General features: G+C 40.7%; 1 protein-coding gene across 3 annotated transcripts; it reads left to right on the top strand.

Annotated features, from left to right (window-relative positions):
* The first annotated feature begins 1396 nt into the window (after window positions 1–1396).
* On the top strand, window positions 1397–5805 carry tac1 (tachykinin precursor 1). 3 transcript variants are annotated; one of them, XM_077549021.1, is made up of 5 exons: window positions 1397–1754; window positions 2355–2457; window positions 2541–2564; window positions 3798–3863; window positions 5731–5805. In XM_077549021.1, exons 1-5 carry the CDS (start codon window positions 1638–1640, stop codon window positions 5775–5777), a joined length of 357 nt encoding a protein of 118 aa, XP_077405147.1. In that variant the 5' UTR covers window positions 1397–1637; the 3' UTR covers window positions 5778–5805. The 3 variants fall into 3 exon arrangements, with proteins under 3 accessions (XP_077405147.1, XP_077405148.1, XP_077405149.1); XM_077549022.1 differs by having other exon boundaries at window positions 3798–3854; window positions 5731–5777; XM_077549023.1 differs by lacking the exon at window positions 2541–2564 and having other exon boundaries at window positions 3798–3854; window positions 5731–5777.
* Window positions 5806–16017: the final 10212 nt, after the last annotated feature.

Below are 16017 nucleotides of genomic sequence, written 5' to 3'. Positions count from 1 at the left end.
CATAAAGTAAAAATAAATAAATAATTAAAATCAGGTTGCACTGATTTTATATAAATCCAAGATAAAATAATGGATGCGACTTTTAAAATAATGGATGTGAAAAAAATTTAAAGTCAATTTCATGTTTCTTTTTTTTTCAGTGTACATTTATTTGAACAGTAATAACATTGTCAACAAAAAAATAATAGTAAAAAAAAACAACTCAAGGATCAATACTGTTACACTTTACATCAATATCATCATATATTCTTAGAGAACACGCTATAGCAACTTTTTTGTGATCTTTTGTGGATTTTTACAGTAACCATGGAGCAGACTATATCCCTCCAACTACAGTACTCGCTGCATTTTGGTTAGCATCAGGACTCTAAAGTGTGACCCTCTGGTCCCAATCCTAGGTCCTTACAGATGAGCTACTGCTGCTCTTGCTTGTGGGAAACAATAGACACAGTCACAGATACACATTTCAGCTACTGACTGTAATAAGACAGCACACTCACGCAAAAGCTGCTGTTGACCACAGTTCTCACCCAGATGTTCATCTGGCCAATACCACACGCCACCCTGCCAAGCCTGGTTTCATTGGGCCACTGCACACGGCACAATGCTTCTTTTTAAACCATGTGGAAGGGGTATTTTAAACATCACACTGTCTCTGTTGTGTGGATTTTAATCTGCTGCTGGTGGGTTTGTAATTTATCCCATATGATAATGGGGGTTCACTGAAGAAGCAATTAAAAAGTAAAATTTCCATAATATCTCCCCTAGATGTACAAGTAAAACATTAGGTCATGTTTCTGGTACTAAATCGATGTGGGTGGTGGAGGAAGAGGCAAAGGTTGATGAAGAGAAGATGTAGAAGACTTGGAAACATTTATTACAAAAACACTTAATACATCAAGAGAAAAAATAATAATACAGAGACCAAAAATGCAGAGGGAAAAGGAGAGCACATAGGACAGAGTCAGATGGAAGGAGAGCTGGCAGATACAGGAAAATCATGACAGAGCAAACACAGGCAAAATAAGGAGGGACAAAGAAAGCAGTCATGAAGAAATGACTCGAAATAAGAAAATATGAACTATAAATCTAATAAAATCAAATTATAAAAATATAAGCATGCAAATTAAACGTCAGTCTGGAGACATTGAATTAATCGTTTGTCAGTCAAGAAAAATCAAATAACTAAGACAAACATAAGTCCGGCGAACGCTTTCTGTAAAATATTACTCCAGAAAAATGCAACAGAGATGCAACATAAACGTTGGATTTTTATGATGAAAATGATAATGAAGGGTACCATCAATGGCTTGACTGACGGCAAAAATGAACACGTGACTTTCTCGTGACTGGGTGCGAGTAGTCAGACAACTGTAACAGAATTACAAAGCAGCGCCGAGGCTATATAGAAGGCTTCGTGGAGAGAGCGCACTGAGCAGGAGAGGAGACAAGACCCCCGAAGGTTGAGTGCAGCAAGGAAGACTCATGGAGCACTGAGGAAGACGCAGTTCCCTCACTCACATCGCGGCTCCAGCTTTCAACCTTCTTTTCTCATTTTACTCCCTAGCCATTTAGTGTCATTACAATTTTATATTACAATCGTTTAACAGAAAAGAATTGCCAAGCGATTTGGCATCATGAGCTTGCGTCTTTTGCCACTTTTGATGCTTTTCATCGCCGCAACCCAAGTTTTTTGCGAGGAGAACGACCTGCAAGAAATCGATGACTACTGGACAGACAACAATCACATTCAGGTACAGTCTATTTTCGCGTAAGGATAAATACTTTCCACATTCAGTAACTGCATTGCTTAATTTGCACCGCACCAGCAATTGTACTAAGAACAATTAGCAAAACATTAAAAATAAACAGTGGTGTGTGTGTATATATATATATCTCAACCAATGGAGTACATTTCCAAAACGAATATTGAACAACAGAAAATAGAAGAAAATAATTTGAAGTTCATTTTTATGGCCCCCTAACACACCCCAAAAAGAATGTAAGAAAAGATAGCAGAATAATAGGGAAGCCTTTATCCTAATGAAATGTTATGGTATTGCAGCTTTGCTTGTCGACATTGATAAGAATTGCACGTGAAGGCTTTCTGATAATGAATTAGCCGACAATAAATTATTACAAGACATTTGAGCTGCCTCTCTCGTCTCAAACAATCACACTAATGCAGACAGGGGAACCGTAATAAGAATTTAAAAATATATATTATTCACAAGTTCATTAATGTACAGAAAAATATATTTTATGCATACCTACTATATACAATATTCTGCTTTACAGTTTCTTGAAAAATAAGAATCAATTAGTTTGTCCTTCTGAACCTCTGCCTTCCACAGGACAACTGGCTGTCCAGTGACCCTTTAAGGGAAATACTTTTGAGGAGGACAAGAAAGCCACGGCCACATCAGTTTATTGGCCTGATGGGGAAGCGCTCAATGGGTAACTATTCATAACCAGACTGTTTTTAGTCCTGTTTGCAGCCTGACACTTACAACATAACATTTCCTTCTTTTCTACCAAAGCAAAGACAGAGATTCCACGCAAAAGTAAGTAATTGGCATAATAAGTAAAAATAATAATAATAATAATAATAATAGTTGGGGAAAAAATCGATATTTGCAAATCAAGAAAATAAGCCTAAAATGTCCATGCGCATATACATATTGAAAATAAAAGTAAAAATATTAACAGTGGGGTGGTAAATATTTTCCTTCTAATTTACTTACTTATGCATCATGGAATATTTTTTGGGATGCATAAAAGTAATCAAATGTAGAATGCTTGACAATTAGCAGTCATTTTAGGTTGACATTTATATTCATGACAGTTAAGTAATGGTCACTTCACATGATTGGATGGATTGATTGACAGCAACCATAAATTTTTGTCTGCCGTGCTTTCTCTCTCTTTTGAACATGCTCGAATGCATTCATTTGTGTAGTCGTATGTGTGTGACAAAGAGGAAAGAGATAAGTTGTGCTGAGAAAAAAAAAAAGAGAAGTCGAGTGAGGATTTGTCCCTGTGTTTTTGTCAAAATTAGTCACTCCCACATTAATGAACATTCTACTGGGTTTTTTCTTTTCTTCAGAGCATTACTCATTAACATGAGTGAATGTATCGAGACTTATTGCTCCAAAGACATAAAGAGTTAAATTGTAATTTTCTTGCTTTGATTATAAAACTGGAATGTTGCACATCCATCCATTTTCCATAACGGTTATCCTCAACAAAACACTAATAAATTATTTGTATGTTTACAAATGATCACAGTAAATAAGATAGAGGAAAAGTTTCACTCTTTCATTGTATTTTAAGTTGGCAATGGCATAGCAATATTTGTAATGTACACATATATTTGTAATCTTCAGCCGCACATCATGTGTGTCAATTTGAAGTCAGTATTGTAGTATTTTATAAGGCAAGTAATATTTGGTCATTTGAGTGGCTCACTATATAACCATGTAAAAAGATATTGGTATTACAGTAGTTAACGAAATAACTATAATGGTATATAATTATTCTGATAATTGTTAAGAATTTATAATAAGTTACTGAAGTTTTTAAAATGACACAGTAACAATAAAGAGTAAAAAAATATATATAGAAATTGTGCTATTATTATTCATTTCATTGGAGTTTACTAATGACTAAGTATTTAAATAACTCCTACAAAAAGGTTTAAATTCAGTTTAAAGCCCTTAGACTTCATGAGATCATTGTTTACCTGTGTATTGTTCCTTCTTATTGTGTCTGATCATGTTTTCAACTTCTTTTTAAAGGGCATAAGGTCAACTCTTTTGTTGGGTTGATGGGGAAAAGAAACCAAGAAGAGCCAGGTAAGCCAGGTAAATCTTTGAGCACTAACAGCTGATTCTGAGCCAGTACACACTGTACGCCCATGGTGCCTACTTTTAGACAATAGAAGAAACACACTGAGGTTCAGAAATGCAAACAAACAAGGTTAAACAAATTTTTTTTTAAAAAAAGTTACATTTACAGTATCTGCAATTGGCTGGCAACCAGTTCAGGGTGTACCCCACCTACTGCCCAAAGCCAGCTGGGATAGGCTCCAGTGCCCCCCGCGACCCTTGTGAGGACAAGCGGTCAAGAAAATGGATGGATGTATGGACATTTACAGTATAGTGGTGGACTCAAACACAGGGAAGCAGACGGTGAGGCAAGCAAGGTACTTGGGTTATTAAAAAACTAAAAACTAAAACAAAGTCCAAAACAAGGAATTCAATTATCAAACACAACAAAATGAAAAAGACCAAACGAGGAATGATTTGAGACACCAAAGAACCAGAAACAAGACATGACAAACAATAAACTGACATTGACTGAAAGAAAGCACGGAACTAAATACAAACACACTGATGAGACAAAGAGAGACACCTGGACAAGACAAATGTGGCTGAGGGAGCTAATTGGTTAACACAAAGGACCACAGGTGGACACAATAAAACTTAATGTGACAGACATCGACAAAAGGAACACAAGAAAATTGACAACTTAAATCTAATCAAACACCAAACTGCACAAAATAAGACAAAAAAAATGAAAATGATGAGAAAAGCCCATAGGCTGCCAACCTATATAAACAATTTGGACAATTCGTCTGAATTTTCATATTTTTAAAATTATGTCAAGACTGTCATGACTGTTTTTATTTTTACAGTATAACATTAGAAATTGGTAACTGGTTTCTAGAAGTAATTCAGTTAATTAATTCCAAAAATTCAAGTCAACCCCCAAGAGGGACTGGGGGGCATGAGGTGCATTAGCAGTGTCAATGAGCAATCTGTTGTAAAATTCACATTAGGTCTCACTATTTATTTATTTAAATTTTTTTAGCTGGCAATTAAAATTAACGACCAATTTATTGGTTACAATCTCACAAACCTTAGAGATAACCATTTTTTTTGCCAACTGATTAATGGAATAATATGCCATGTAAAATGCTCAAAGATGTATCACTGTGGTTAGTGAAGCCTGGTACACACGTAAGGATTTTTCTTCTGCTGCAGACCCCAACATGAAGATATAAAATAAGCCCTTAACCATTTAAAAAAAAAACGGTGTTTCTTAATTAGTTCGCTTCACGATTGGCTACATTCCATTTCACGTCAAAAATCTTGAAATCATGTCTCGGGAGTTGTCAGCTTTCCCCATACACATAAACCTTTTTTTGGTCATAAATTTTAAACAGGTTTAATAGTTAGGATTGTTGGCCCTGACCTGTTTCAAACCCTATTAGTGGGACAAATTAACTTTTATCACACCTCAAACCACAGGATAATGTTGTAGGACAACCTTATAAAACATGAAATAATCTGGCATTTGTCGTCCTTGGTTGGGAAGAGGTCAAATCATGAATAAAACAGCCCGATTGTGTTTGTATGTAACAGATTTAACCCAATGAAAGGTTGCCCGAAGTCATGGTGTCCAAATCCACTATCCTGCATGTTTTAGACTTTTCCCTCCAACACACCTGATTCAAATGATTAGGTTGTCAGCAAATTCAGCAGAAGCCTGATAATGATCCTAATAATTTGAATCAGGTGTGTCGAAGAAGTGTTATCCTGGCAAATTTTGACAATGGAAAAGCAAAAGGTCAAATGAACTGTAAAGTTGTTTTTTTTAATGTAGCTGTGCTATTAAAGTTAAACAAGTTGTGTGTTGAGACTCCATGTTATTAAATGTCTCCTGCAGATTCCTCTGAATGGAGCACAATACAGACGTACGACAAGCGCCGCTAAAACTGTCAACTCCTTTCCTGTTTCTCATCTTGACATTTCTCATCTGTGAAAGGAAGCAGTGTGCTTGTTTTTATTTTGCCGATGTTCAATGCTGTTTGTCAAATAAAACAATTCTCTTTACATGTTTTGGTAGTGGCAATGATTTTCTTATCGTTTAGACTGCAGGTGTCAAACTCCATACCTGGGAATCTGACTCGGCTGTCTGCATAATTTTATATTATGTGTCCCACAGAAGCTTGTAATAATTTTACCTATTCATAAATAAACAGTGATCAAATGTATGGATAGTTATGTAATGAACGATATGGTGATTATTAGGGTTCCCACAACGAAAGGTAAGAAATGTAATTGACAGTCATTCAAGCCGCACATAGTCCATAAACAAATATAGCCAATATCTAACAAACACAATTTTAAACAACAGCTTGATATGGAGCAAAAACAATATCAATAACAAGCCCTGACACGACAAGCGATAATCTGAGTAATTTATGCTTTCCCTAAAAATGTTTATAATTGTATCAGGCATGGGCAACTTAAAATAATGGAGGGGTCCACAATTTTCATTAGTGCTACTAGGGGGCCACATAAGACCATGCACTTCCTAACCAGATATGACAAAAAAATGGCATTTTAAATATGGACAAAAATGTGCATATGTCTTTATTGAACCAAAGTGCATCACATTATCTTAATACATTTCAGTTTTCAAAACATGTATGCTTGCATAAAAGATCTAGCCTTCAACAACAAAGGGTGTGAACAATAAAAAAACAACTAGTGCTGTCAAAGTTAAAGCGTTAACTAATTAATTAATCACAAAAAATGATTGCATTAATCATGTATTAACGCATATTAATCACACTATTAAATTTGACCGCAGATCTGACGGGATCTAGAATTGCCCGCCGCTTAATAATGCACAAGCCACCATCCCGAGCTATTTGGAGCGGGGCTGCGGGAAAAACGTGATATGTTATGAGCTCCAGATTCAAAGGGAGGCATGCACCGGGAACAGAGCACCTATTCGGGCTTGCCGCAGCGAATCCCCGGGCGAGCCCCAGCCTACTGATAGCCGGCTCTCAAGGTGTGCGGTGTCAGCAATGCGGACGCCGCGTGGAGGGTCGAGATTGGTGAAATTAAGTGTATATGGAGCTGCTCCGATGAACAGGGTAAGTTGTGATACAACTGGCGCATTGAAATCTCTCTCTCCCTCTCTCGATATCTCTATCTTTTGATCTATCCATCTATAATAAGTATATTTCTATCTGTTTCCATTTTGCAGCAATCAGCATTAGTGTAATGATTTCCGGAATAACCGGATAGTGGATCCCACAAACGCAGAGATACAAAGGGTATCGATTGATAAATTTAATTGTACACAACGGAATTCTACAACACAAAGCGCTGGACGAAGCCAGGAGAAAAACAGTTAACAAAAGTCGCTTGCAAATTATGCAAGGAAAATAAAGTCACAAAAATACACCTGAGGGCTGTAGAATCGCACAACGCGAATAAGAAAAAACAAAATACAAAACAAGCTACACAAAGCGGATAAACTAAAAGCAATGTAGGAAAAAACAACACATGGATACTAATCACTCAAGCGAAAAGCTGAGGAAACACAAAACTACGAAGCAAAAAAGGCTCAATGCGTGGTTAATAAGCACTCAGGCAATAAGCCGAGGAAACAACAACATAAAACTACGTGTCAAAAGACTCATGTGAGAAACTGGGAACAAGAAACGTAGCTAGAGATAGGAATTTGGAACACAAAGTCAGAATAAAGCCCTTGGGCGAGGACGTAGTAGCAAGGTCAATACTCCGACGAGGAGTGTCGACAGTTCCAGTCCTTATAAAGTGTTGATTTGTGAATGAGAAATCGGTGCGGCGCAGGAGGACATGCCCCTCTACTCAATCAGAGACTGAAAAAAAAAAAAAACGCAGCTCATGATCCAGAAGAGGGGAACCCATTGCCGCTCCTCAGGCCCATAACCCTCCCAGTCGACGAGATACTGCACACCCCTGCCCTGCTTTCTGGAATCCAAGATACTTTGGACGGTGTAAACAGGATTTCCGTCGACGATGCGTGGAGCTGGAGGAGGAAGTCCCGGAGGGTTCAGGGAGCTGAAGACACTGGCTTAATGAGGGAGACGTGAAACACAGGATGTACCTTGAGTGGTGGAGGGAGGCGCAGCCGCACGGAGACAGGATTGTTTATCGCGAGATGCTGTGACTATCGCGAGACCTACAGCGAGACCGGGAATACCCAACATGGCGGCGCACTGCTGCTAAGATAGAACTAGCTCTATTATGCTTAACCAAATCCGAATTTAACCACCATATAACTTGGCTTTTCTCTTCTCTCTTTCATACAACAGATTTGGAATACCACCCAGCGTGGAAGACCTTGAACATTTCATTGACGGATACTTTTACAGCTGCGCAATGGAGGATCCGTCCTACGAGAAACCTTCCAAGAAGAGAAAAAATGACTCAACGATGGACACGAATGATCTAGCTCCTACGGACGTTTCGGTCAGTATGCTGGACTGCATAAACAAAAAACTAGATGTCCTCTGTCTCATTCGCGAGGACGTTAAGGAATTAAAGGTGAGTTTGGAACTCGTCGGCCAACGTGTAAGTGACCTCCAACGAGATAATGCCGAGTTACGCTCTTCACTCGCGGCTGTTTCAGCCGAGGTGGAAACGATTAAAAAGGAGGATAAAACCCTAAAAGAAACGGTTTTGGATGTCCAATCCCGTAGCATGCGGGATAATTTAATATTCTCAGGCATATCCGAGAATCTCTGACAATCGATTTTTCGAAATGAATGACCAATTCCCGAGAGAGATTAATGAGCGGCGAAAGGTACTGTTTCCTATAATGAGACAAAATAAGCAGGAGGGTAAACTGACTACGATAGTCGTTGATAAGCTATACATCGATGGCCAACTATTCCGGAACCCCAACTCCACTCCCTGGCTGTTCTAATTGGCATTGGTGGAACTAAACTTTGTTTGATTATTAGATTTATACATCTACTGTATGTGGTTATAAAACATAAAATATGAATACTCATTATGTATAGGCTATATTACAAATACAATATTAATACATAAATAAATCTAAAATATATTTAAACATTAAATATATATTTAAATCTCGCTTAGGTTACCAGTTACTGGTGTATTGTTACATGCTTAATCCCCTGCTAATTTCCTTCACTTTCACCTCCCTCCCCGTTTTTTTTTTCACTGTTATATTCACTTACACGTTACCTCTTATTCCACACAAATCACATAAACCAACTAACCACTTTGATTCTATCCTATAACATGCCAATATTAACAAGTAGTCTATACAGATATATATACAGGACTGAGTTTATATTGTTTGTATGCATAAATTAGTTATTTTTTCCTGGAATGTTTGTGGCGCTCGCTCACAGGCAAAGAGAATAAAAAATTTAGACCATCTCTTAAAATTAAAAGCAGATATTTGTCTCCTACAAGAAACCCACCTACAAAAATCTGAAGAAAAATTACTTATTGACAAGAATTTTAGTCAAGTGTACTCTGCCCCTTATAACAGTAGACAAAGAGGAGTTGTATACTCATACATAAAAATTTATTATTTACTCTAAATAATACAGTAACAAACCCAGAGGGCCGATACATTAATATTTAAGTGACTATATTTGGTAAAAATATATACATTTGGTAATTTATATGCCCCTAATAATGATGATCCGGCCTATTTCCATGAATTTTTCTCTGTTTGATTTAGCAGCGAACTCTACTATTATTATTGGAAGAGACTTTAACACCGTCTTAAATCCATTAATAAATTGTTCTAATAGCACATGTATAAGGCGATTACAATCTACTAAAGTAATAGGGGAATATATGGATGATTTTGGCCTCGTCGACAGCTGGAGACTTAAAAACCCAACTAAGAAAGAATTTACCTTCTTTTCCACTGTGCACCGGTCTTTTTCAAGAACTTATTTTTTTCTTACAAATAATTATATTGCTGATAAAATTGGTACAAAAATACATCCTATTATTATTAGCGACCATGCACCAGTCTCCCTTACCCTGCAAGTTGATTATACCTTTAAACCACCCCCGACATGGCGTTTTAACATCTCACTGCTAAATGACGCAGAGTTTGACAAAATTTTAAGAAGAGAGTGGGCAGACTTTCTGTAAATAAATGACTCTCCAGACTTATCTCCATCTCTTCTCTGGGAAGCTGGGAAAGCGGTAATTAGAGGTAAAATTATATCATATTCATCTTATAAAAAGAAACAGGATCAAAATTTTGAAAAAGACTTGGAAGATAAAATTAAACAACTGACGGATGAGTACGCAATAAACCCAAATAACCAAATATGGACTGACTTACAAAAATACAGTTCGACAATATGTTATCTAAAAAGACTTTATAGAGTTTATAATACAACAAATGAGATACAACAACTTTGAATATAATAACAAATCAAGTACATTTCTTGCAAACCAACTTCAACGCATTCGGGAAAAATCTCTTATAACGGCTATTAAAGAGACAACTGTTGAATGCACACAAGCACCAGAAGAAATTAATACAATTTTTTATAACTATTATCGCAACTTCTACTCAGAAACTAACAAGCCTAACCCTGAGCATATTGAGGCATTCCTCAGTAGCTTAAATATACCTCAGTTAACTACTGACTATAAAGATATGCTAGATGCGCCGCTTACTATAAACGAGTTGTACAATGCTCTAGATAGTATGCCTAATGGCAGAACACCTGGCCCGGATGGTTATCCAGCTATATTTTTTAAGCACTTTTGGTTAATGCTTGCTCCATTATTCTTAAGAGTAGTAACTGAAATTAAAACTAATGGTTACATACGTCCACACATGAATACAGCAGCAATTAAACTTTTATTAAAGCCAGAAAAAGACCCCACCCTTCCATCAAGTTACCGTCCGATTTCACAAATTAACACTGATATTAAAATTATCGCTAAGGCTTTCTTTCGCATCTAGACTAGAAACAGTAATCTCGACAATCATTCATAGCGACCAAACAGGCTTCATTAAAGGTCGTCACTCTACTGATAATATTAGGAGGCTCTTTAACCTTATTAGCATGTCACAGCGGCATGATAAAAAGGCAGTTATTATATCGTTGGATGCAGAAAAAGCCTTTGACAAAGTAAAGGATTCAAGGAATTCACTCTGAGGTAATAGAACACAAAATTTATCTATATGCCGATGATATTTTACTTTATTTAGAAAAGCCTGCTATTTCGTTAGGGGAAGTATTTAACTTAATACCTAAATTTTCACATTTATCAGATTATTCTATTAACTGGACAAAATCAACACTACTACCTATTACAGAAAATTAATGGAACCCTGCAAGCCACACTATTAATTTCCTATAGGCAATTTAAAATACTTTGGCATAAAAATCTCACCTAAATTAAGTGATTTAATTCATTTAAACTTTACTCCACTTCTGGTTAGCATTTATAGTGACTTGGACCGCTGGAATAATCTTCCCATTTCTGTAAGAGGACGAATAGCCACCATTAAAATTAAAGTTTTACCCAAAATTAATTATTTTTTCTTAATGATTCAATTTAAACCTACGTCTAACTGGTTCCAGTTGTTGGACTCGGCCGTTACAAAATTTTACTGGAAAAAAACAACCCCAAAGATTAGTCTATCTACTCTTCAGAAAAGCAAATCCAAAGGAGGTCTAGAGGCACCAAATTTTATGGACTACTATATACCCAACCAGCTACAATGTCTCATTTTATGGGCACAAGTCAACATAGATACTAACTGTTGGCTGGAACTAGAACAGAAAGATTGTGATAACCTCCGACTTTTAGATTGACTCTTATTACAAAATCGATTAAGCGACACAATTGTTTTAAAAACCCAATGATTTCCGCCACCCTTACAAAAGCCCAATTGGAGCCTTGTGGGCATTCTCACATATGGCTTAACCCCATCTTTCAATTTAACAACCAGTGGTTTTATTTAGGTGTGTGGGAGCAGAAAAGAATTACACATCCCCACCATATTTTCTCAGATAATATGTTTATATCATATACAACAGCATTGCTCCAAAAATACAAAATAAAAAACAGATTTTTTTCTACATTATCTGCAAGTTAAAAGTATGATAAAGAAACAAATTCCAACACTTTGGGGTATGCTCCAACCGCCTGTTTTAGCTAAAGATATTACAAAGCTTTCTCCGAAAACAACAAAAAAACTCTCAAAAATATATAAGTTACTTTCGTATACTGATAAAATGTATTTACCCATCTCGAAATGGGAGACAGACTTGTCTACAGCCGATCCGGAATCTGACTTTTGGATTCAAGTTTGTGAAAACGTATTTAAAATGACAAAACACACAAATTTACAACTTATCCAATATAAATTTATTCATAGAACATACATTACTCAATATATGATGAGGAAAATGGGACTCTCAGAGTGTTTATAAAAACACTACAGACACTTATTTTCATGCTTTATGGTTATGCACCCCGGTTATGTATTTCTGGACTAAAGTCTTAGAAAAACTTTCCTCTATCTTGGACTGTAGGATACCTTTATCTCCAAACTTGTGTTTGCTAGGTGACCTAACAACAACTGACTTACCACATAAACAATTTCAATCTACACTTGTAGCCCTTACTATCGCAAAAAAAACAATTCTTGTTAACTGGAAAAATAAACAAACTCTGAATATCGACCAATGGTCTAACCTCCTCATAAATCACATTTTAATGGAAAAAATATCTGCCTCGAATAAAAACCAAATATCAAAATTTATAGAAACATGGTCTATGTATATAGAATCTTTTAATCTAAATCTGGTTACTTAATTCTGCCTGTTAGCGAGAGCCACCGCATTGCGATAACTTATATTGCTGTTTCTGTGTTTGGCAATTTGTAACTAATGCTTGTGTTTTTATAGCCAGGAACCCAGTTGCTGCCAGCAGGATCGAGCAGACTACATAAGATTTAGACCTTACAGTCACCAAACGACACCTTAATCACCAACTCCTAAAGATTCTCCTCCAATGGGCACTAAGGGTTAATATTCGGAATCACTGCATGCCAGTGGGTTAACTTTATAGGTGCTGTCCCCCCTGGCTGAGCGTGGGCGGCTCTGCCCCTCTGTTGGCTGCTGAGTGGCGGCTGCGTCTTGGCCGTTGTGGTGCTCTCTCTGGTGTCCGGGGCGGCGCCGCCCCGGTGCGGTCTGTCGCTCCGTGCCCAGCGACGCGGTTCGGGGCGGGTGGGCCTCCGGGGTGCCCCGTGGTTCCCTTTCTCCTCCCCCTTCCTCCCCCTTGCCGTCTCTCCCCGCCCGTCCTCCGTCTCCCTGTCCCTTCTCCCTCATCAGCCTTCCTTCTCCTTCCCCCTCTCTCTGCTGCCCTGCCGCCGCCCCTTGCCCTTCTTCTCGTCTCCTCCCCCCGTCCCGTCTCGTCCCCCTCCTCTATCCGCCTTCCTCAACGTCCCTTGGGCCGGGGGCTCCATCCATGGCCCGGGTCTCGGGGCTCCGGTGGCCGAGCGGACGGGTAGGGGTGTTGTGCCTGCCCCACTCCAGTGAGCCTCCTGGCACCTCGGGCGGGCCCCAGTATCTGGGAGGCGAGCCCTATCGCCCCGCCTGGCTGTTCCCATATGCCCGCCAGGGTCCCGGTGGGGGGTTGAGGGGTGTTCCACCCCACCCCGCGGCTGGAGGTGGGGTGGGCGCGGGTGCCCTCGCCGCTCCGCTGTCTGGCCCCTCTCCGGCACCGTTGCCTGGGTACGGGGGCCTCTGGGGTTTGGGGGGCTGGTGGGGGTGGTGAGGGTTGGGCTTGGTTGGGGGGGGGGGTAAGGGTGGCTGGATGAGGAGGTGCTGGGGTTGGTGGGGGGGTGTCTGGAGGTTTGGGGGCGGCTGGGGCTGGGTTATGGTGGGTGGCAGGGGTAGAAGGGGGGTGGGGGGGAGCGGGGGGCTGTGGGCCGCTGGGGTGCCTGGCGGGCCTGCCGTGCCCCGTTCTGCTGCGTTGGGCTTGGGGCGTGGGCCGTGTTGGGGGCGCTTCTGGCTCCTGGGTTTGCTCTCTGGCTGGTGGCCCCTGCGGGGCCCGGGTGTTGTCCCTTGGCACTGCCGTGGCCTGGGGGGCCCTGCTTGCTCTGTCCTGGCCGGGGTCGACGGCTCCCTCTTGATGGAGGTTTTCATGCATGGCACATCCACCACACCAGCATCTACCAAAATTCAAACACAATCTGCTTCTTCCTCTGGTCGTTGAACTGGTGGAGGCTGATGTCTGTGGATCTCACTCTGCTTCATCTATCCTTCCTTCCTTTCCTCAGTCTTTCCTTCGGTCTCTTGAGGTCTCCCTAATTTGTTGGACTTTAGATGTTTCTGGAGTTGGTGAAAGATTCTGGTTAACCCGGTGGGTAGTAGGTGATGTCTGGTCGGTGCTGGATTCCACTTTCCTTTCTTTAATCCTTCCTCGGGTCTCCTGATAACCTCACGACTCTAGCTGGATTCAGAAGTATTCGGTTTAGGTGAACGGTATGGGATTTTTAATAGGTTTTAGGTGAATTGCTGAGTACACACACACCGGCATACGCACATAAAAAAGAAAAAAAAGAGAGAGCAATGTCGAATCGGTAAGATTACCGAATGAACAATACTGAGCTCTTAAAAAAATAAATTAATTAAAAAAAAGGAATGAGTTTCGTCTCCACCTCGAATGGCCCCAGTAAACGAGGCCTCAGCTTTCTGGATCCACTCGCCAGACGGAGGTCCCTGATGGACAGCCAGACTTTGTCCCCCGGTTGGTAGACGGGAGCGGGTGTTCCGCAGTCAGTGATAGAGCGGCTCTAGCCTCACGCCACACACGATGGCTCTTCAGGTGGTGCTGGACCGAGAGAATGTCCAGTGGCCCTCCTGGGACGGGTATAAGGGCGGCTGGAACCCATTGGCCACAAAGAAAGGTGACTGACCGGTGGCCGAGGAGACCAGGGTGTTGTGTGCATATTCGATCCAAGGCAGGCAGATGGACCATGTGTTGGCCTGGAATTGGCACACACAACGTAAAGCAGCTTCGAGGTCTTGGTTTGTTCTTTCAGTCTGGCCATTAGATTGCGGGTGAAAACCCAAGGAAAGACTGGAGGTTGCTCCCAATGCCTTGCAGAACCTTTTCCAGACTTGCGAGATAAATTGGGGGCCACGGTCAGACACGATATCTTGCGGGATGCCGTGTAGTCGAACATGTCAAACCAGCAACTGAGCAGTCTCCAGGCCAGAGGGGAGCTTGGGCAGGGCTACAAAGTGTGCAGACTTGGAAAAGCGGTCCACAACAGTCAGGATGACCGAGGAGCCACGAGAATCAGGAAGACCAGTAACAAAATCTAGTGCAAAGTGGGACCAGGGACGAGCAGGCAACGGTAGGGGGTTAAGTTGGCCGGTGGGAGGCCTTCCCACAGGCACAGGCAGTGCAAGCGCAAAGCCCGCCACGTCTTGACGCAGCTCCGGCCACCAATAAAGTCTGTAGAATGGGAGATTCCCGGATGGCAAGCCACATGTGACTCGTGGGCCATCTCTCGCAGGGAGTCCATGACCTGGCTCTCAATCACCCATCGGAGTGCCCACACAAAGCGATGGGCGGGAAGGATGAATTAAGGACCAGTGGCAACCCGGTCCAGGTTGTGGATGCAGGATAGCGCATCCAGCTTTTTGTTCTTGGTTCCATGTCTGTAGGAAATTGTAAAGTTGTAGCTAGTGAACCACAGCGCCCACCTGGCTTGCCTGGGATTCATGTGCTTGAAGAAGAAGGTTAGGGTGACGTAAAACAGGAGGACACGTGAATTCCTGTTTAAAAGCCAAAAACGCAGATTCGGCCTCGTCAGACCACAGGAAACGAAGCTTAGCAGAGGTTAGCCTGGTAAGCGGTCTTACAAGCTGGCTATAATTCCAAATAAAACGGTGGTATAAATTAGCAAACCCCAAAAATCTCTGTAGCTGTTTGCGAGTGGAGGGACGAGGCCATTCGAGGATAGTGCGGATCTTATCGTCATCCGCCCTAATCTGGCCATCCTCCACCACGTACCCCAAAAACCTAACCAAGAAAGAGTGAAACTCGCATTTCTCCGCTTTTTAGTCGCTTAGCAAGTAACCACTGGAGTACACTCCTCACGTGTATACGGTGTTCTTTGATATCTCGGGAG

Source organism: Vanacampus margaritifer, chromosome 17 (genome assembly GCF_051991255.1).
Source record: "Vanacampus margaritifer isolate UIUO_Vmar chromosome 17, RoL_Vmar_1.0, whole genome shotgun sequence".
Classification (NCBI taxonomy): Eukaryota; Metazoa; Chordata; class Actinopteri; order Syngnathiformes; family Syngnathidae; genus Vanacampus; species Vanacampus margaritifer.
Note: the sequence above shows the minus strand (reverse complement) of the source record. Positions and strands in the feature narration are given on the sequence as shown.